The sequence below is a fragment of the Typopeltis vanoorti genome, chromosome 12 (assembly GCF_054136105.1).
Source record: "Typopeltis vanoorti isolate ZY-2024b chromosome 12, IOZ_Tvanoo_1.0, whole genome shotgun sequence".
Classification (NCBI taxonomy): Eukaryota; Metazoa; Arthropoda; class Arachnida; order Uropygi; family Thelyphonidae; genus Typopeltis; species Typopeltis vanoorti.
The window spans coordinates 118,429,851-118,453,413 of record NC_143560.1 but is presented as its reverse complement, the minus strand read 5'-3'; the positions used below and the strand labels follow the sequence as shown (position 1 = coordinate 118,453,413).

Sequence of the window (23,563 nt, the reverse complement as noted above, 5' to 3'; positions counted from 1 at the left end):
TCTTCTCAGCCCTGCATTCTCTTCTAACAGGCAGTTTAGTGATCAATATCTACTCGGTTCAACTGTAGAATTATCATATGAACATTTATCTCCATTAGCAACTTATTTCTTTGGATCAGCCTTCCACAAGAACTGAAACCTCAGCAGTTCAAGAAACACAGCAACAGGTTTCTTCTTTCTCTCGCTTCCCCCTTCCTTCCACCTTATCTACTTGCTCATGTATGACACTTTTATGTGTAGAGTTTTAAAAAAAATTAAAAATTAAAAAATTAAAAAAAAAATTCATGTTAATGCAACAGGTTCATTATCACTGTTTCTTATATCAGTGAGCTGGTCAAGCTGATCCAGTTTACATTTAGGTAAAAAGCTCATTTTAGTACGCTTGTATATTTTATAAAATAAACCTCAAGTATTTCATAGTTGTACAGAATAAAATGAGGAAAAAAAAAGCCGATTACAATTATCTGTTATAATGCAAATTGATTATAGTTAATTCATACTACAGCAAATGCTGTTATAACACAGTAGGTCTGGCATGATTTCTACGACTGTGACTAATCTATTTCACGATTATCAACATTTGCAGGTAAAGATAGAACACGTCTTTTTGTGGCTAGACGTGTTCTACCTTTACCTGCAAATGTTGATAATCGTGAATTAGATTAGTCAGTCATAGAAATCATGCCAAACCTACTGTGTTATAATAGCATTTGCTGTAGTATGAATTAACTGTAATCAATTTGCATTGTAACAGATAATTGTAATATGCTTTTTTTTCCTCATTTTATTCTGTACAACTATGAAATACTTGATGTTTGTTTTATGATATATACAAACTTACTAAAATGAGCATTTTACCTAAAATACATATATGTATTTATTTATTAGATGATCTTCCACATTGGGTTGTTTCAGCAATGAGATGTCTTACTGACTGTAAGTATTTGTATGTATTACATTGTTTTATATGTATTTCTGAATTAATTAATAATAATTGTGGAAATTATTTCATCATTACAATAACTGAACCTAGAACATATTAGAAATTGTTAATTCTTGACCACAAAGATTAATGAAAATTAACTATCATTTAGATATTGGTCAAGTGTGGGTGAATAACTAATTTAATTACCAACTAGTTTCGCCGGCTTGTGCTTTCGGCTTCATCAGGGTACAATCAGGAAAGCAAAGAAACAAAAATTACAAGCTAAATATTAACTGACAATTCTATTTCAATAACAAAATAGTAGTGCATGTGAAACAATATGCGTGTCGTGGATACATGATTTACTTGTTGAGATGCATTTTGTACTTTGCACTGAAGTTCATTTCTTGTGTGCTTATTGATCTAATTAAAGTCTTCCATATATCTGGTAGGATTAAACCTTGGTTCCTATTGAGTTATTTGTGGAATGGGCGACTGTAGCAGCTTCTTTGAAGATGCTGGAATGGTAGTTTTCTTCTATATATGGCATAAGACTTTTATTCCATTCAATAATGTGGTTGGTTGTAGAGAAGTGGAAAAAAAGGCCAGAAATATCTTGTCTGTTGTTTCTAACATAGCTGACGTTCCTTTTGTCTCACTTCGAAGCTTCTACACATCTGAGCAATGTAACTTAGACCAGAGGAACAAGGGATGTTATAAACTCCTGTATGTTTGTAGAAAGGATTGAAATTTTTTGGTGGTCTTAGAAATTTCTGGATAGTTTCAACTGGCTTGAAGGTCACTCTAATAATGTGTGGTTTTAGGATGCGAGCTAGTTTTTTAGAGATGGTACCAATGTATGGAATAGTTATAGTAGTTATATATTGGATGTCATCAAGTTGTCTTTGTGGTATATCAGAGAAGACGAGTCCTCTAGGGTAGCCATTTAGGAGTAGATCGTTTGATATTTTATTTAATTCTTCTTGTAAATCATTATGGTCTGTGGTGAATTGTATAGCTCTTTTCTTTTGCATATGAATGCTGAGTTTTTGGGAGATGTGGTGTGATGAGCTAAAGTTTAGATAATGTCCAGTATATGTTGGTTTTCTATAAACTGATAAGTTGACACTGTTATTTTCTTTTTTCTTTATTATGATGTCTAGGAATGATAGTTGTTTGTCCTTTTCAAGATCAAGTGTGAATTTGATAGTATGGGAACATATTGATTTTGTTTAGCTAATCTAATAGCTCTTCCTTTTGGTGGTTCCAAATGATAAAGATGTCATCAACAAATCTGAATCATTTTCCTGAATCAAATCTGAACCTTAGTTTTTGGATTAATTTGAGATAAGATTTTACTTTCAAGATCTTCCATAAATAAGTCAGCACACGAGGGTGAGAGGGGGCTGCCCATGGCCAATCCGGTTAATTGTTTGTAAATTGTTTTCTTCCATATGAAATAGTTAGAAGATAGACAGTGGCTAAACAACGAAGAGACGTCTTGTGGTAATAAATTGTCTAAGATGTTGATAACTTCAACCACTGGAATGTTGGTAAACAGGGAAGTGACATCAAGGCTGGCAAGTATATCATTTTCAGAGATAGAGATGTTTTTTAATTTTTCTATAAAATGTTCAGAGTTTTTCATATAAGTATCTGAATTTTGGATGTGTTGTTGTAGAATTTTAGCTAGATATTTTGACAGTAAATACGTTGGAGTGTTGATTCCATCCACTATTGGGTGTAATGGGTAGTCATCCTTATGTACTTTTGGAACGCCGTATAGTCTAGGAGTTAGAGGATGTATAGATTTTAACTTTTTAATTAGATCTGTAGGCCAGTTTGTCATCTGACGTAATAATTCATGGTATCGTTATAGTTTTTTTATCATAGGATCTGTATTAAGTACATTATAGACAGATGTATCTGTCTATAATAAGGAATGGAAAATCGGTGGGGCCCCAACAGAATTCCAGTGGAGGCATGGAAGGCACTAGGGGAAGAGGGAATTGACCTGCTGTGGTACCTGTTCATGAAAGTTTGCCAACAGGAAAATATACCTGAGGAATTGAGGGAGAGTACTCTTGTTCCCATCTACAAGGGTAAAGGGGATGCACAAGACTGTAAAAACAGAGTAATAAAGTTGATCTCCCACACAATGAAAATCCTAGAAAGAGTTCTTGATGGTAGATCGAGGAAGGAGGTGGAATTGCAAAGGAACAATTTGGCTTCATGTCTGGTAGATCAACAACAGATGCTATCTTTTGGTTATGGCAGATGATGGAAAAGTATCGAGAGAAACAAAGGGAGCTACATCTGGCATTTATTAATCTGGAGAAAGCATACAATAGAGTACCAAGGCAAAAAGTCTGGAGGTGTCTGAGGGAGAAGAAGGTTCCAGAGAAATATGTCGGGCTGGTGCGGGAAATGTACAGAAATGTGAAGACAAGTGTTCGGACCTTTCTGGGACAGACAGAAAGTTTTCAAGTAACAGTTGGCTTGCATCAAGGGTCAGTATTAAGTCCGTTTCTGTTTAATATTGTGATGGAGGTGGTAACAGAGGAGGTGAGAGAAGATGCGCCTTGGACAATGTTGTATGCAGATGACATCTTGCTGTGTGCAGATTCAGGAGAGGAAGCGGGAACTAAACTGGAAAGATAGAGAAAAGTACTGGAAGAGAGAGGTATGAGACTGAGCAGAAGTAAGACAGAGTATATGTGTTGCACAGTGGGCGGCAGACAGGAGACAGATCTGGAGCTGGAAGGAAATGTCATCAGGAAGATGAGAGACTTTAGATACTTAGGTTCAACAGTGGAAGAAGTTGGAGGAGCTGAGAAGGAAGTGGGATGCAGGATACAAGCGGGTTGGAGGAACTGGAGGGAGGTGGCTGGAGTGTTATGCGATAAGAGGGTGCCGATCAATCTGAAAGACGAAATCTATAGGACAGTAGTGAGGCCAGCTATGACATATGCTATAGAAATTGTGGTCCTGAGGAAAAATAACATCAGCAGGATGGAAGTAGCAGAGATGAGAAAGCTTAGGTGGATGTGCAGTGTAACCAGAAAGGATCATCTGAGAAATGACTATGTCAGGGGAACAGTGAAAGTTACAAACTTAGGAGCAAAAATACAGGAGGCATTGTTGAGATGATTTGGTTATGTGATGAGGAGGGAGGACGAATATGTGGGAGGAAGGGTCATGCAGATGGATGTGCAAGGAAGGCGGAAGCATGGGTGGCCAAAGAAGAGATGGAGGGAGCTGGTAGAAGAGAACTTGAGGATGAAGAACTTGGATGTGGTGACAGCCCAAGACAGGAAGGTGTGGAGGAGACTCATTATCAACAGTGACCCCACTTAAGTGGGAGAAGCTGCAGAAGAAGAAGAAGATAGACAGATGTATCCGATAAAAGATTGTTGTTTGTCTTCATAATCTTTTGTGTTTAAGATGACAGTTTGTCGTCATTTAAGATGCTATGAGTTCTTCATAGACATCTCTAATAGCATGGATGAAGATATTTGGCAAGTTCTAGATAATATGATTTACACAAGTTAAGAAAAAACCTTCAGAAATAGCAAATGAACACAAATCGAGAAATTCAATCATTTGTATAATAATCTTATTGAGTCAAAACCTTCTATACCGGACAACAAAGTAATCATTAACCAATCTAAGCACATACTAACCTAAACCCGCTATTCTCAAAAAAGACTTCAATTTTGCCTTAATACAGATATTACCCACTGTAATATGTAAAGTGGATTTCATCTGCAATTTAGAGAAGGCAATATCACTACTACCACAACTTACAGCTAATGACCATAGATTGCAAAGCAGCATAATCCTCTCGTCTCCTTCAAGATCTCCTCACACCAATGTCACCCCCTATGGAAAAAAAGATCACTACTCAACTTAAAGAACAACAAAAACATAATCATACTTAAGGCAGACAAAGGGAACAGCACTGTCATCTTAAACACAAAAGATACATCGGATACATCTGTCTATAATGTACTTAATACAGATCCTATGTTAAAAAAACCATAACAATACCGATGAATTATTACATCAGATGACAAACTGGCCTACAGATCTAATTAAAATGTTAAAATCTATGCATCCTCCAACTCCAAGACTATACGGCATTCCAAAAGCATAAGGATGGCTCCCCATTACACCCAATAGTGGATGGAATCAACTCTCCAACATATTTACTGTCAAAATATCTAGCTAAAATTCTACAACAACACATCCATAATTCAGATACTTATATGAAAAACTCTGAACATTTTATAGAAAAATTAAAAAACATCTCTATCTCTGAAAATTATATACTTGCCAGCCTTGATGTCACTTCCCTGTTTACCAACATTCCAGTGGTTGAAGTTATCAACATCTTAGACAATTTATTCCCACAAGACGTCTCTTCATTGTTTAGCCACTGTCTATCTTCTAACTATTTCGTATGGAAGAAAACAATTTACAAACAATTAACCGGATTGGCCATGGGCAGCCCCCTCTCACCCTCGTGTGCTGACTTATTTATGGAAGATCTTGAAAGTAAAATCTTATCTCAAATTAATCCAAAACCTAAGGCATGGTTCAGATTTGTTGATGACATCTTTATTATTTGGAACCACAAAAAGGAGGAGCTATTAGATTACCTAAACAAAATCAACATGTTTCACCATACTATCAAATTCCCACTTGATCTTGAAAAGGACAAACAACTACCATTCCTAGATATCATAATAAAGAAAACAGAAAATAACAGTGTCAACTTATCAGTTTATAGAAAACCAACAAATACTGGACATTATCTAAACTTTAGCTCATCCCACCACATCTCCCAAAAACTCAGCATTATTCATATGCTAAAGAAAAGAGCTATACAATTCACCACAGACCATAACGATTTACAAGAAGAATTAAATAAAATATCAAACGATCTACTCCTAAATGGCTACCCTAGAGGACTTGTTAACAAGATTCTCTTCTCTGATATACCACAAAGACAACTTGATGACATCCAATATATAACTACTATAACTATTCCATACGTTGGTACCATCTCTAAAAAAAACTAGCTCACATCCTAAAACCACACATTATTAGAGTGACCTTCAAGCCAGTTGAAACTATCCAGAAATTTCTAAGACCACCAAAAAATTTCAATCCTTTCTACAAACATACAGGAGTTTATAACATCCCTTGTTCCTCTGGTCTAAGTTACATTGCTCAGATGTGTAGAAGCTTCGAAGTGAGACAAAAGGAACGTCAGCTATGTTAGAAACAACAGACAAGATATTTCTGGCCTTTCTTTCCACTTCTCTACAACCAACCACATTATTGAATGGAATAAGTCTTATGCCATATATAGAAGAAAACTACCATTCCAGCATCTTCAAAGAAGCTGCTACAGTCGCCCATTCCACAAATAACTCAATAGGAACCAAGGTTTAATCCTACCAGATATATGGAAGACTTTAATTAGATCAATAAGCACACAAGAAATGAACTTCAGTGCAAAGTACAAAATGCATCTCAACAAGTAAATCATGTATCCACGGCACGCGTATTGTTTCACGCGCACTACTATTTTGTTATTGAAATAGAATTGTCAGTTAACGTTTAGCTTGTAATTTTTGTTTCTTTGCTTTCCTGATTGTACCCTGATGACAGGTGATGACAGCACAAGCCGGCAAAACTAGTTGGTAATTAAATTGTTATTCATCCATACTTGACCAATATCTAAATAATAGTTAATTTTCATGAACCTAGAACTGTTTTTGCCATGAATGTACTACAGGCATGCTTTTATTTTGCTTAATTTTGCATTGAAACAACCATGTTAAACAACATTTTAATAACGTGTACTAAAGTAAATACCAAATTTCATCAAGCCTTGAAGGAATTATTATTTTAACTTGTTTTGCAAATGAAAATGGTTCACCTATACATTGGGATAGTACTTTCTTTATTTGAGTAATAACAGTAATGTGGCATTTGTAATTCTTCTGCTGGCTACAACTGTTTCACATTGATGTTTCATGTGCCAACGTTGCCTATCATCAGTTCCATTAAGTTTGAGGTTGTATGCTGTAGCTGACTTTTCATCTTCACTTTGTTTTCCTTTAAAAAAAAAAAAAAAAAAAGTATTGTGTGGGGATGAGGGGTCTTGTTTGAATGGTAATGCTGTCGCTTGTGCAACATTGATTATGTTGCACCATGATAATTAGCTGTGGTTTTACCTGATACTGAATTACACTTTTTCTTTTCATTTTCTCTTTTTTAATTAAGTCTCAAATTACTAGTCTGCATTCATTTGTTCACTATCCCGTTAATACTTAATTATAGATACATTATGAAAAGGTGAGGATTTGGACACTGGATTGCAATCACTAGTCAGTTATCTGCATTCATTACAGGCTATATGAAGGCTTTTCCAGTTATCTACGACTTGACTCTAAGCAACGCTTACTGTCAAAATACTCTAAAACTGTTGATCATTTCATTTCATCGTTGCTTGTAGAAATATGTACAGTTTGTTCTGATACATTTCATATATTGTGAGCATATTGCTGTTGACAATCTATAAAATAACTCAAAAAAAATTCGCCCTCTTGAATTTTTTAACTTCCTCCACTATCTTATAGTGGAAGAAGTAACAAAATTTCATACTTCTTGGAAGGAATATTGTTCTTTGAAGATCTTAAAAGGCTCTGAAGTTTTTGAATGGATTTATAAACCACTCTGATGTTAACTTCTTGTAATACAGAAGCAATGCAGTCCATACTTATGGTGCTGGTCTGCATTGCTTCTGTATTATTCCAAGATATATTCCATGTATCTTGGTCTTCTGATAGCAAGCGCTGTGGTTTTTCTGTGTATAATAATTCAAAAAGCTGTTTTTGAATAACAATTATTAGTGAATTGGTTATCAAAAAGATTGACTTCATTTTTCTTTTTATCTTTCTCTTTTAAAATAATGCAGAAAATTTTGTTAATGTTCGTGAAAAGAGCTCTGGTTTGTTAATTGAATTGACATAAAAAATAAAGAAAATGTATAACCACTATTCCTTTCAGTGAACCTAGGTATTTTTCCTGAGAATGTCAATAAGAAATAAGGTAGTGGTGTGTGAGTAGGTATTTGTCCAAATAAACATTTACTTGAAATAACAGTGGTCTGGATCTTCATAATATGTTATTTTCTTTGTAAAAAATATTCTCCTACTAATTATCACTTATATATAACCATGCATCAAAAATAAATACTTAGATCAGTGTTCAAAAGCAGTTGATGACAGAGGATCACATACACAATCGTGTATTCGCAAATAATAATAGAAGAAATCACAAAAATGAATCAAACTATATCTATCTATCTATATATATATATATATATGCATTCTTTATCGATAATACCACCAAAAACGTAAATACATTTTTCAAATACATTTGAATAAAGTTTCTACAATTTTTGTAAATATATTAAATGCCAATGGCATTTAATGTAGAATGTTGAAATACAGAGAGAAATGGAAAGAACATCTATTTATGATGGAAGATATCAGCTACCAAAAGAGGTGAATATAGACCAAAGGTAAGGAAAGAGAGAGGAAGACCAGTGAAGCTAGAAACAGGCAGATGCCTAATCCTTAAAGAGAAGAAGGGAAAAAAATTAAGGTATAGCAGTAACAATATTGTGATTTTGAAGCATTCATTTTTATTTGCTGTGAACAAGTTTATTGCGAGTCTTGTATAGCTTAGTATACATCTAACATGTAGCTCAACTCTTTATAAATCATCAGTATTTCCAGAGTCACTGTAGTGCATTATATCAAATTGTGCTTTTTAACATTTGTAATGAAGTCAGTTTTGATGTACTTTTTTCTCTACTCTATGCAAAAAAAAAAAAAAAAAAAAAAAAGTGTGTGTGTAGGGGAGGTACTACAGGGTGTTCGGGATAAATTTGACATATTTATAATTAATTATATTTTTCCGTAAGTTACATGTATTAACACACACTTCTCTTCATTTAAAAGTTTGGACCCTTCTTCATTCATATACAAGATGTCAGAAAGGATGGATAGCTGGAACCCACCTGAATCATGGAAGAGAATAACTTTTATCATGATGATTCGTGCCCGCCATCAAAATAAGGATATTACGACTGCTGCCCAATGCTCCCTGAATACAGTAAAAACAATCAGGCATGAACTAGAGACTTGCAATGGTGACTACGAGGATGTAGCAAGAAGAAAGATCCCTAGCAGACGATCTGATTGCGTTCGTACAGCAGAATTCCTCGCAAATCTGCAGGAACAGGTGTTGAAGAACCCTGGCATTGGAATTCGGGCTTTGTTCGTGGAGTTGCTAACTGTAGTCAAGCCCTGGATAACAAGGGTAGCCAATGGTAGGCCGTATGTATGGCAGCAGGATTCGGCCCCTTGCCACACCTCTGGGAAAAGTCAAAAATGGTTGTCTGAAAATTTCTACGACTTCACCAGTCCAAATGTTTGGCCTCCAAACTCCCCAGACCTTAACCCCATGGATTATTTTGTATGGGGCGCAGTTGAAAAAGACACCAATCGCACTTCCAGTAATACAAAAGCCCAGTTAATGGATAAAATTAAAACAGTTTTTGCGGCCCTTCCCAGGGAGACTGTAGCATCAGCTTGTTCGAGGTTCCGAAGCAGAATTGAAGCTGTGATCGATGCTAATGGTGGTTATTTTGAGTAAATCTTGTTGATAGTATTGTAATTAACTCTGCCTGTAATGTGTTTTTGTCAATTCATTAAATTTAATAGATACAAAGAAGATTTTCTTTTTCCTTACGAAACTGTCAAATTTATCCCGAACACCCTGTATATGTTAACCAGAAAATGTCCTTTTCTACTCAATTACCTATTAATTAAATGGACATTACAAAGTTGGTCAAAAATCATTATCAGATTCATGATTGTTTACCTTCAAAGGATACACAAGGATGCTTTGATGTACTGCATTGAGTTTATATTATAACTTCCTATTGGCACTTTTCCTTCAAATTAGTCTGTCACTAATGCTGTATTTTAAAATCTTATATTTTGGACATCTTGGTCACTTTTAACTATCAATCACCTAGATCTTCCTCAGAATTTTTTTCTTGCCATCTTTGCATCACATCTGTTTTATAATGACCATACCACTTGAGATTAACTCTAACAATACTAACAATGTCAATTTCCTTCCTGATATCTTCATTTTTAATAGGATTCTGTCATTAATGCCATCTTTTCACTCCCCCAAAACACTTATATCTGTGGTCACTTGTCTTTAATCAACTGCTTTATTTCTAACTCCAATCTGAAATTCTTAATTAAAACTAATTTAAACATTATCTTATGTAGTGCAAGTTTAGTATTTTGGTAATTTTTAATGACTTCAATTAGTGTTCAGTGAACAATTAATCAGTTGATTCAACTGACTCCCTGCAATACTAGTGTTGTGTATTCTTTTGTCTATTTTCACATTTAATTTCTATCTTCACTAAAAATAGTATCTAAATAGCTGAAATATTTTATTGTTCTATAGGTTCCTTAGATTTTTGTCTTTTTATTGCTAACGTTCATACCAAATCTGCTATAGCTATTATTCAGTTTACATAAAGAATCTTGGAGAATTGCACTACATTTATTTAGGAGTACATCATCTGCATAAAGCAGAGAGCTAAATATTATATCTCCGATGCTGACATCAGTTTAATACAATTTTCTTTCATACTGCAATTCATAAAGATGAAGAATAATGCAGTTAGTTGCACCTAATATACATCAAACTACATGCCTTTATTTCTTCCAATTCTAACTTCCAAAATGGTTTAAATATTGGATATTGAATGGATTTAAATAGCGGGTATCTGAGGAAAGCAATATCAGATTGTGTCCCTATGGTCAGGAGGTCAAACAAGGCAGGCAATGGATGGATGAGCAGTGGTATCAAGCTTGAGCTGCAGGGAAGGAAAGTGTTGTGGAGAATTTACAAGGAGAAGGGTGATCAGGACACCCATGAGCAGTACAAGGCTCAAGCTGGGAAGGTTGCCAGCATGGTAAGAAAAGCTAAATCGGATTGTGAGAAGACCTTAGCCAAAGAGATCAAGGGTAATCCCAAAGAGTTCTTCCGCTATGTGGCAAGTGGGAGGAAGAATGACTTCGGAAGGATAACCTTAGTGGGTGCTGATGGTATTGAGGTGACAAAATCAGATGTAATAGTCGAGTTACTGAGTGATCACTTCTCAAAAGTCTATCACCCAAGTGAGGATATCTCTATACCTATAGCAATACCTAATGTGAGAATTGAAGCTAAAGAATCAGAGGTATTAAATATATTGCAAAACTTAAATGCAAACACTGCAGTAGGCTTAGATGGAATATCAGCTCGGGTGTTGCGTGAATGTGCAAATGAATTGTCAACCCCTCTTACCTGGATATTTAATTTAAGTTTGAACTCTGGTATGGTCCCTAGGGAGTGGAAGTTAGGCAAAGTGGTTCCTTTGCATAAGGGTGGCTCTAAAACTGCGGTATTGAATTACAGACCAATCACCATCTCAGGAGTAGTGGTAAAAGTATTGGAAAAGTTGGTTAAAGACAAAATTCAAGAATGGGTGGATCAGGATATGATACTCTATAGAGGCCAACATGGTTTTGTTAAAGGTAGATCCTGCCTTAGCAATCTATTAACTATTCATAATAGAATAACATCCGAGTTGGACAAAGGAACTGGCTACACAGTGGTACTTCTGGATTTTGCTAAGGCTTTTGACAGGATACCCCATAGAACACTGTTACTCAAATTGGAGCAGATGGGAATGGATATTAAATTGGTGATATGGATAGGAGAATGGCTCAGGGAGAGATACCATAAGGTGGTGTATGGAGGAGCCGAGTCCAGAATGAGGCAGGTGACCAGTGGTGTACCTCAGGGCTCTGTGCTTGGGCCAATGTTGTTTAATTTGTATATAAATGATATAGGAAACGGCTTAAAGGGAGATATTCAGTTGTTTGCTGATGATGCAAAGTTGTGTAGTGCAATAAAAAATCAAGCTGATGTTGAAAGTTTGCAGGAGGATTTAAATAAGCTGGTAAAATGGGCAAAAGAAAATGGATGTCAGTTCAATGTGGAAAAGTGTAAAGTCATGCATTTTGGGATTAAAAGATTACCAGCTGTGTACTACATCGATGGAAAGGTACTCCAAGAGATTGATGAGGCTAGGGACTTAGGGGTATTGGTAGATAGGGAGATGAAGTTCAGAGGACACATTGCTAAGGTGTCCAAGATTGCACATAGGATTACTTGGTTGTTGAGGAACACACTGACATCCAGAGATAAAGAGGTTATTATTCCCCTTTATAAAGCATTGATACTTCCACATTTGGATTACTGTGCTCAGGTCTGGTCACCTGGATTCCTTGGAGATGAGGAGGCTGTGGAGAGGGTTCAGAGAAGAGTGACCAAGTTGGTGAGTGATATAAAAAATGCTCCCTACATTGATAGATTGAGAGCTTGTGGATTGCAGAGATTGGTTGATAGGCGAAGAAGAGGGGATATGATAGAAACATTCAAATTACTAAAAGGTTTTTATAGGATTGATGCAGGGGAAATGTTTCAGCTGTGTGATAGTGATGGAAGAACAAGAGGTCATCTCTGGAAATTAAAGAAGAGTGTGGTTAACAAAGGTGTCAGAACAAGGTTTTTTGCCTGGAGGGTGGTGAATGAGTGGAATTCATTGCCTGACTTAGTTGTGAGCTCTTCGTCTGTAAATGAATTCAAGAAGAGATATGACAGATATTGTTTTGCTAGTTTGGGTCTCCCGCGATGAGTCTACTGACTCCATGGAGATACCCGTAATAATAATAATAATAATAATATAGACTATGTATTGCTCTGTATAACATTCCATTTACCCCCTTATAATAACTGTTACCCTTATTTCTGAATAGCTTTTCTCTTGGAACATTGTATGCTCTTTTTCCAGATATGCAAAACAGGAAAAACTTTTTTCCAGTTTTGGATATCTGGAAATTTGACTTTTTTTGACTTTATGACTTTTTCTACCTCAGGTATTGAAATTTACTCCTGATGGCATTCCTCTTGAATGCTTTCTACCAATATTCTGTCATTTCTTGTCATTGTCTCACCTAAGTATCATAGGCATCATCAATACTAGATTGCAGAATGCAATTAAACAATAACATACAATTCTAAAAAGCACCACCTGTATGATAACTAAATAAGGTCAATAATATCCTAACTTATATACATTCATAAACAAAATAAAGTTAGTACTTTTTAAATTTGCTGATCTTTCTTATCTCCCATAAAGGGGATAGACATAATACCATCATATGTATTTAAGTTAGTGAAGTCAAGTTTCACTCTCTTCTTTATAACGAGATTCTGTGAGGGAACTTTTATGAAGGTCTTGTTTCAATAAACTCCCTGTTTAGTGTTGATAAGTCTAGGCTGTTCAGGCCCATGGTATTTAATATAAGCTTTGTGTTCTTCTAGAAAATAAAAGCAGATCTTCAGATTTGTCCAAAATGAGAGAACTCACAAGAGGTGGAAGCTTGTCTTAAGGAGGAGCAAGAAAGGTGATTTTTTTTTTTTGATGAGGTGTAAGACACCAAAAATATTCAGTGGTTTTAAAACTTTTGCTATGTGTTCAATAATATCATGCACATAAGGGATAGGAATGCAAGCTATTTCTTCTGTACTGGAAGAGAAGAGGTAGAAATACCATAACTGTTTAAAAGCTTTTTTGATGAAAGAATCCTTAAAACAGTTAGATAAAAAGGTGGAATCGTCATTATCAATTTCCTGATATGTATCCCCCAAAAGGGCTTTCAGGTTAATATGACAGCACTATGTAATTAAGTTTAAGTGAAATTGAAGAATGAGTCTTCTTCTGAAAAACTGAAAAATATAGGCTACCTACCACTGGTTGACAAAGAATTAGAAGGTCTAAAAAGTCTAATTGGTTATTTACTTCTTCTTCTAAGTTGAATTGGATTATGAGATAAAGTGCATTTAATTTGGAAAGAAACTGCTGTAACTTAGAGGAAAAGCATTCAAAATTGCAAAAATATCATCCACAAATCTGTATCAATGTGTAGATTTAGGTGAAATGTTATCAAAAATACATTGGTCAGAGTGTTCCTTGAAGAAGTTAGCAATAGTAGGAGAAATAGGATTGCCCATGGCTGTTCCTTCAATTTATTGATATAATTTGTTTTTAAAGGAGAAATAACCAGAAAGTATTACAAAATCAAATAATTTAACAATATCTGAAGGAAATTGTTATCGAATATTTTTATGGTGTGAAATAAACGAATATTAGTAAACAAGGATACAACGTCTAAGCAATTTAAATAATCAACATCTGAATAATATCGGAAGCATCCAGATGAAGATCAGACATTTTATTTTTAAAATCCAAAGTGTTTTTTTTTAATATAAGTAGCGGTTCTAGTTGAAGTAGAAAGTAAATTGGATAAAAATTTAGAAATGTTATAAGTGAGGCATCCTATACAGTCTGTGACTGGTCTTTATGGAGTACCTGGTTTATGAACTTTTAGAAGACCTCACAATCTAGATGAGTGACCAAAAAAGGTTTTAAGCTTTTTCTCTTTGATCTTCATCCCAATTAAAAACATTTTGAATAAGAAATTTGTCTGTTTTAGCTGACTACAGGTATGATCAGGTGTAAGGGCCCATAAGTTGAATAGTCTTGAAGTAATAGGCACTTTTTTCTCTCGTACTCTTTTCTATCTTGAATAACAAGATAGAAATCAATGTGTTTGGTTCTGCTCAAGTTCTGTGTCAATCAATGCATCAATGTCTTTGGTTCTGTTCAAGTGCTGTGAATCCATTCTTTAGTGTGTGTCGTAATTTTGATAAATTTACTCTCTAATTCAAAGTTTTTTTTTTTTTTTCAGTTGTGTTGTGGTGTTTATTAAATAATTAGTTAATATGTTTCCTAAAAAGTGCAATGATGAAAATAAACAGAAAAAGAGAGCACCCAGACCAACTATTAGACTCAAGCAAGAACTTATAGTTAAATGGGAAAATGGAAATTCATATTTCTGAACTTTCTAAAGATTACAACATTGCAAAATCGACAATCTGTACTATTATCTTGCAAACATTACATCTTGCAAAAGGAATGAAAACTTTGTATCTAAACGATATCAGGCTGTGGAGGAAATGGAGAAACTTTTGTTAATGTGTTTTGTTAATTAACGATAAACAAATGGCGGGTGACAGTATTTTGGAGGAAATAATTTGCCAAAAAGCTAAGCAACTATATAGTCACCTTAAGTGTTAATCCCCTGGACCTAGTGCCAACAGCAATGATTTTAAAGCGAGTAGGGGATGGTTTGAGCATTTTAAAAAGAAAACTTGGATATCCATAGTGTAGTAAGGCATGGAGAGGCTACTAATCAATTTGTGGATGAATTTAAAACTTATGTAGGGACGAAGAGATTTATTCCTCAGAAAGTATTTAATTGTGACGAGACAGGACTTTTCTGGAAAAAGATGCCTAAACGAACTTATATCACATAGGAAGAGAAAGTACTCTGCCAGGACACAAACAGATAAAGGAATGGTTAACTCTCTTGTTGTGTGGTAATGCTGGTGTGATTATAAAATTAAACCTTTGGTAGTGTTTTACTTAGAAAATCCCAGAGTATTTAAATCAAATAGTGTAATAAAAAGCGAACCAGATGTGATGTGGAGATCTAACAGTAAATCTTGGGTAACAAGGCAGTTTTTTTATAGAGTGGATCAATGAAGTGTTCCCCCCCCCCCCCCCCCCCAGTGTAAAAAAAAACTACTTGAAAAGAACCATCTACCTTTAAAAGTACTTCTTGTGCTGGACATTGCTCCTGTTCACCCCCCCCCCCCCAGGGTTGGAGGATGATTGGGTGAGCACAACTTTATAAAAGTCAAATTTCTACCTCCTAATACCATTTCTCTTATCCAACCCATGGATCAGCAGGTCATTTCCAATTTCAAAAAACTTTATACAAAGGCTTTGTTTCCAAGGTGCTTCAAAGTGATATCTGACACACAACTGACCCTCAGGGACTTTTGGAAAAAGCACTTAATATATTGCATTGTTTGAGGCTTATAAAGCACGGAGGGAAGTTTCTTTGAAAACTATAAACTCAGCCTGGAAAAGATTGTGTCCTAAGTGTGTGACAGGCATAGATTTTGAAGGTTTTCCTGTAGAACTAGCAGAATCTGTGGTTGATGAAATTGTGTGTCTGGGCAGATCCATGGGATTAGAAGTGGACAATGCTGATGTGGAGGAGTTGGTGGAAAATCATCAAATAGAGCTTACCACTGAGGAGCTGAAAGAACTGCAAAAGGAGCAGCATTAGGAAATTGTTAAGGAACTTTTTTTTCAGAGGAGGAGGAGGGAGACCAAGTAAGGGAACTACTTCCACTGCTGAAATTAAAGAACTGTGCTTCTATTGGTAAAAAATCCAAACCAAACCACTGTAGAAAAGCGAAAAGTGGCACCCTGATTATCTATTTTTAATAACAGTGTTAACATGTTTAATGATAATATCATTGCACATTTTAGAAATATTTTAAGAACAAGACAAACCCAGACAACTCCAGATAAGTTTAATCAATGCTAAAGAATCACCATCTAGTCCACCCATAAAAAGACTAGAAAGAGCAGTGACACCTGACATTTTATGGTGGGTGACTCACCTTCAAAACCATCATTTCCTTCCTCCTTTTCCCCATATATCTTCAGTAAAGGTAATTCATATATTCTTATTTTTATTTTATTTTAATTATGATAATAGGTGAAAATTTTTCATGTTGAATGGATAATTTATTTTACATTAATTACTGTAAAAATAGTTTTGCATTACGAACTTTTCATTATATGAACAGCCTTCTGGAATGAATTAAGTTCATCAAATGAGGTTTTACTGTATTTATATATATATTTTTTTAATAAGAAAATTATTGACCTTATTTAGTTATCTTACATTAGCTACTCAAGTGGTGCTTTTTAGAATTGTCTGTTATTGTTTATTTTGTTTATTTTTTATTCTGTGATCCAGTACTAATTATGCCTAATTTACTTTAGTGAAAATTCTATAGTATTAAATTTTTACATGAGTTTTCCTCTGTTTTTAGAATTATTTTCATGTATTCTATGCCTGGTATTTCCTACTCTGCTATTTAGCTCTGCAACAAGGACCATCTTTTCTTTGTGAGCATAAAGGTGCTTTCTCTAATGACAAAAATTCCCCCTTTTCTTCCTTAGTAGGCCCTTCTGTTATACCATAATCACAAATAAGTCATTGTCTAATTTCCTGTTTTGATGTCTGTTCACATCAGTCTACTTGAAATTGCTTGTTTCAAGAAATTATCTTTGAATTTAGTACTGAATACTGTAGTAGCTTCTTTCTTTTCCTGATCATTGTTTCCTGAATATAACATCTTGTACAGTATGGTGCAAAAAAATAAAAAAAGCACATGTAAAGACTATACACCATTACATTTAACTGTAGCAATGGTGTTTACATTAGAAGAAAAGACGTTTATTGTTGAACATTATTTTCATTTATACAGAGTCAGTAGAGCAAATGATCCAAGCCTACAACATGTTTGTGAGCAGTTTGTTCATCAAATCCGTAAGCATGCCCCAAACAATAGTGTCATCGTTGCTTTAATCGAGAAGTCCGACATACCGGGAGTGTTCTGGCGCAATGCAAAGGGCGCTTGAGGAGACCACGAACTGTTAATGAGAACAAATAAGAATCACAGGCATGTGCTGGAATAATTATTAGTCTCTAAAACTCAGTCAATGCCGAACAGTGGTAAAACTTGGGATACTGAGGCAGTCCCTACAGAGAATCCTTAAGGAACTGGGTGCCTTTTTGTATGTCATTCAGGTGGGTTAGTGTTTAAGAACAATGGATTATGAGGGTTGTTTGAAAAGTATGGTAAAAAAATAAGTTAAACACATTTTTTTTTGAAAAAAATCACCTTTATTTCTCAACATAATCTCTATTAAGGTCTACACATTTGGTCAAGCGTGTTTCCAATTTTTTCCTCCCATCTAAAAAGTAGGATTTGTCAAATTGTGCAAAATAGTAATTGACAGTCTTGATGATATCCTCGTTCGAAGAAAATTTTTTCCCACCGAGCCAAACTTTTAAGTTTGGGAACAAGAAGAAGTTACACAGGGCCAACTCCACAGAATACGGCAGATGTGGAACCAATTCTAACCTCAGTTTGTGCATTTTTGCCATTGTGATTGCCGATGTGTGGGATGTGCATTGTCTTGATGAAAGAGCACTTTTTTTTTTGTGTGCCAATCTTGGCTGCTTTTCTTCAATTCTTTTAAACAGTCCAACAATGATGCATAATATACTTTTGTTATCGTCTTACCCTTTTCCAAATAGTCTATCATGATAATTTCTTGGGAATCCCAAAAAACAATAGCCATCACCTTCCCAGCTGACAAAACGGTCTTCACTTTTTTCGGTGCTCTTTCAACCAGGCATTGTCCGCTGTTTTTGACTGCTGCTTTGACTCAGGTGTGTAGTGGTGGTGGATCCAAGTTTCGTCTATAGTGATGAATCAATGCAAAAAATCTTGGGAAATGTGATTAAACATCGCCAAACACTGCATCGAAATGCCATTTCGCATGCATTTTTGATCGACAGTCAACAATCGTGCGCCCATCGTGCACACAGCTTTTTCACGTGCAATTTTTCGTGCAGGAGATTATTCATCCATTCAGTTTAGATGCCGACAATCTCAGCAATCTCACACACTTTCACTCAGTGGTCTTCCATAATGATACCATGGATTTTGTCAATAATTTCCTTCATAGTGACTTCAGTCGGGCGTCCAGAGCGTGCTTCATCTTCAATGGACTTATGACCACGTTTAAACTCATTTATTCAAAAATAGTCTTTAATGCTGGTGCAGAGTCCTCTTGAACTGCATCTAACTCGGCTTTTATCTGTGAGGCCATCCACTTCTTCAAATAAAAGTGTTTTATCATTGCACTAAACTCGTTTTTCTCCATTTTTATGAAAAATGCAAACATGGTCATTTTAAATGTTTGCTAAATGAGAACTACATGTCGCACATGGCTAAAATCTTGCCAGTGGTCATGAAAAAGATGACATGCCAACACTGGTATGAATGAACAAATTGTGTCGCCGTCTATTGGAAATATACCAAACTTTTCAAACAACCCTCATATGCAGGAATACTGTGCATGCTTGATGGCCAATGTATGTAGAGATCGGTCCGTCCTTCATAATGTCTTGTTCTCAGACAAAGCTCATTTTCATCTAAGTGGCATGTAAACAGACGAACCTGCAGATTTCTTGGTTTCTCAAGACCTGAATTTGTCCAAGAAGAAATCTCTTCACAGCGAGCACAGTGTGCTTTTTTTCGGCCATGAGAATGTGTTGGTTCCATTTGCCCAGGATTTGTATAGAATGTGTCATGCAAAAAAACATTCCATTTCGTGCACGACGTAAATTCCAACAGGATAAAGCAATCTGTCACACGTGATTTTATAGCCTATTTATCTGAACACTTCCCTGAGAGGCTCATTTCGAGGTTCACAGAAATCCCATACCCTTCAAGTTCTCCTGATCTCGCATCACTTGATGCCTTTGTTTGGGATATGTTGAAGGAATGAGTATTCCACCATGACCTGCCTTCAAACCTTGATTAACTAAGGGATAAAATTATACGATATGCCCAGCAGATGTCCATTTATTCTCCAAGATGACAGAGAACTTTGCATGTGCTATGAAACTTGTCTTGAAAGATAAGGTATCCATTTCAGGCATGTAATCTACAATCATTAATGCTTTATTTGACCAAGATTCCACTGATAGTTGTAGATGTACGTGTCATCATGTGTTCAAAGGCTGTTCAAAATGTTACAATTATGCAGTTTAAATAGGACATTATATGAAGCAATAATTGGTCTCTGTTTAAGTTGTAAGTCAGCAGTTAGAATTGAAGGAAATATAGGAATATGGTTTCATGTAAACTCAGGTGTAAGCAAGAGTGCACTCTATCTCCACTCTTATTCATCATTTATCTGAATCGCATTTTGAAGGAAAGTGACATTAAACTTTATATTAGAATTGGAAATATCAAACTTAGCTCTCTGCTGTATATAGACAGTAGTGTATTTCTAAACACATCCAATGCAAAAGTTTCCAGGATTCTCTAACTAAACTGAATAACAGCTGAAACATGTGATGTGAATATCAGCAATAAAAAGACTAAAACTATGAAAATAGACAGGAACATAAAATACTTCAACTGCTTTCTCAGTGGAGAACCTATAGAACAAGTAAAATATTTCAGATATTTAGGCATAGTTTTTAATGATGATGACAAATTAATGGAAGCAAACAACAGAATAAGCAAAGCTGGTATGGTTGGAAGTCAGTTGAATAAATTTATATGGAATAAGAGAAAATTTAGCCAAAACACTAAACTAGCAGTATATAAGACAATGTTCAAACCAGTATTTAGTTATGAATCTGAGAGTTGTGTTAGAAATAAAGCACTTGATCAAAGATTAGACCAGAGATATAAGAGTTATGATAAAAATTAGTGAAATGAATAAATAGCATCAATGGTTGTATGATTTTAAAAATAAAGATATTAGGGAGGAACTTGACAATGTTAGCATTCAAGAATGTGTGAGGGGCCAGCCCAAGGTGGTAATGGACACTTTAAATGAATGGAAGAGGAAAAAGTTAGCGAAACAGGTATTTGATGCCTAGGTGACAGGAAAAAAGATCCAGAGGAGGACCGAGGTCTAGGTGGATTGATTCACTCTGAATTAGTCCACCTAGGCATATCACATAGCGATCAGGGAAAGAAAGGAGTATCTGTAGCATTTCATCACTAACACAAAGATATTCATAAGTTGGCATAATTGTAAAAAAATAAAATAATAATAATAATAAATTGAGACAGTAAAAAAACTTACACAAAAGCTATTTTTATGATGTAAAATTTTTGCCATGGTATCAAATTCATCTTCAGTACACTGTGGGTAATTAAACACAATTAAAACAGAAGCATTTTAAAAAGCACGACTGAAGCATAAGTAAGATGATCAATAAAATTTCTAATTAATTTATTTATTTAAAAAGTGTCATGCACTTTTTTTTTCCCTCCCAATAGTAACCCTACCAGGAGGTAATTTATTCCTACATGCTCCATTGCATACAATGCATATATTACATGTAGCTTCCAAGTACTGATTAATATTTACATTTCTAATTTTGTATCAATATTCATATTTACATTTCCAATTTTGTATTAATATTCATGTTTACATCTATATGTACATATTTTGACTTTTGCATCCATATTTATATTTACATATATTTACACTATATAATTCATACAATATCAGTAATTTATGTTACTTTACAACGACTGGTAGTTAATCTTATTGGCAAATTTAATTAGTTCTGAGTAATACTTTTCGATTAGTTTCTGTTTTGACACTGGCCACTTGTCTCCAGAAGTAATGATGTGTTGCATTAGGGGCATCCATATGGAGTCCAGTAGCTGGCAGTCATAAAGTATGTGGTCAACAGTCTGTTGGAGTTGTGAACTATAAATACATGATGGTGATTCCACGATATGGAATCTGTGGAAGTAGTGTCTTAGTTTTCCATGTCCCGTTAGTAGTGTGGTTAAACCTGAAGAAATGCCGTGTTTTTTTCAGCCGGAGTCTGCTTCTGATGCTAGGAAAGAATTCTTTTGTTGATGATCTGTTTTTTTTTGATGTTTTCCATTCTTCTTCTCACAAGTCTAGGCTTCTTTCTTCTGCAAGTGTTTTTATAGCAGATTTAGAGTACTTTTGGTAGCTTGTTTCTAGCTGCTTCTTTAGCCAACTGATCCACTCTCTTGTTTCCTACAACCCAGTATGTGCATTCACCCAGCAGAATTTGATTTCCCATCCCGATAGAGTGCGATTCCAAACCAGCTTTCTTGTCTGTTCTATTAACGCTATATGGTTGTTCTGGTTTTTTCTGCCGTCTATAGTGCTTCTACTGTCACTGTAAATTGTTGCTATCTTTTGATGAGAAGTGTTGACTTCTAATTCCTGGAGATATATAAGTGAATGAACTATAGCAAGTTGTTCTGCTTGGTTGTTGGAACAGAGAGGATGCAGTCTAGAGCAGCATTCTTGTATAATGAATTGCCTGTTATATTTAACGAAAGAACAGCGACATTCCATCGGTATATATATATGGAATTTATCACTTTCAGAGCTTTCCTTCTCCTTAATAATTGTTTTCATTTGTGGGTGATTGAAACAATACAGATTGTGTGTGTTTAATGATAATAAGAAAATAATAAATTTGGAATTAATAGATAATTGATACAATAATATTTCCCATATTATTGTATCAAGTTGTAGTAGTAACCAATGGCAGTTCAAATTCAGACAGTGTTTATAGCTCTTCAATTTTGGATGATGTAAAAAAGGTCTTGAAACTCTCTTTATTATTAATGTTCTATGAGAAATCTAACATGTAAGAGCTTGTTTTTTTTTTTCTCCCAGAGGACTCTGTATTTAGTAGAGATGGAATGTTTAGCTGAGTCAGATTGCACCGTTCATGGTACTGTATATAATATTTCTTCTTCACAGAAGAAGCAGCTGATTTACCCAATTTTAGACAAGCCATATGAACAAGGGATCTAGTAGATACACAGTAAGTCAAGCAGAGGAAGCTTGTCTTATGGTGGAGAGGAAGGTGGAAAGGAAACCACAATGTTGAGAGGCCTCAGAACTTTAGCAATACATTCAGATATTCCTTTAACATAAGGAAGAAAGATATTCCTGAAACAGACTGAAAACCTAAATAACTTTTAAATGGACATTAAAGGACTCATTGAAATTTTTTAGAAAGGTTGATTCTTTGTAATTCAATTCTTGGAGTAATAAGTTCTTTGTAGAACATAAAATATGAGCATGGTGCAAGGAAGTTCAAATTTTTTACTCAAAAAATGGTTTCAACAAGTCCTTTACAACTAAAATTGTTAAAAGCATTTAACAGTTTTAGACTGCCAATCTCTGTATCATGAAAAAAATTTGATTCTCCTCCCTTATGTTAAGGAATATCTGAATATATTGCTTAAAGTTCTGAGGCCTCTCATGATCGTGGTTTCCTTTTGTCCTGTCAGGAAAATTTCAATTCTGAAGAAAAGTTTCCTCCAGATATCTACCAATCCCTAGCTTGTGTGGCTTGTCTTCCTTCAGATGATCAGGTAAATCTTCTGCTGTGTGCTATGAAGAACATAAATCTTAAATAAAGTTGATTAAAAAGCTAGTAATTATGTAATCTTGACATGTACTGTTTGCATTTTGTGCATCCCTGGAGGGTACATATAATAAATTTAATGATAATACTGGCATTCTTTTGTAATGTCTGTATGTCACTTTAATATGTTAAATATTTGTTTATATATATTTGACTGGAATTTATGGAATTTATTCAGAAGTAAAATAGATAGAAACCTAAAGAAAAGACTAATAAAAATGTTATGTGTGGAGTG

General features: G+C 34.9%; 1 protein-coding gene across 1 annotated transcript in view; it reads left to right on the top strand.

The window, feature by feature from the left end:
* Window positions 1-23,563, top strand: part of LOC150101174 (DEP domain-containing protein 1B-like) — a 171,005-nt gene that overhangs the window by 77,922 nt on the left and 69,520 nt on the right. Inside the window, exon 6 of the mRNA XM_090401267.1 lies at window positions 889-936. Within this exon, the coding sequence (XP_090257393.1) occupies window positions 889-936 (48 nt within the window). The remainder of the gene's footprint in view (window positions 1-888; window positions 937-23,563) is intronic.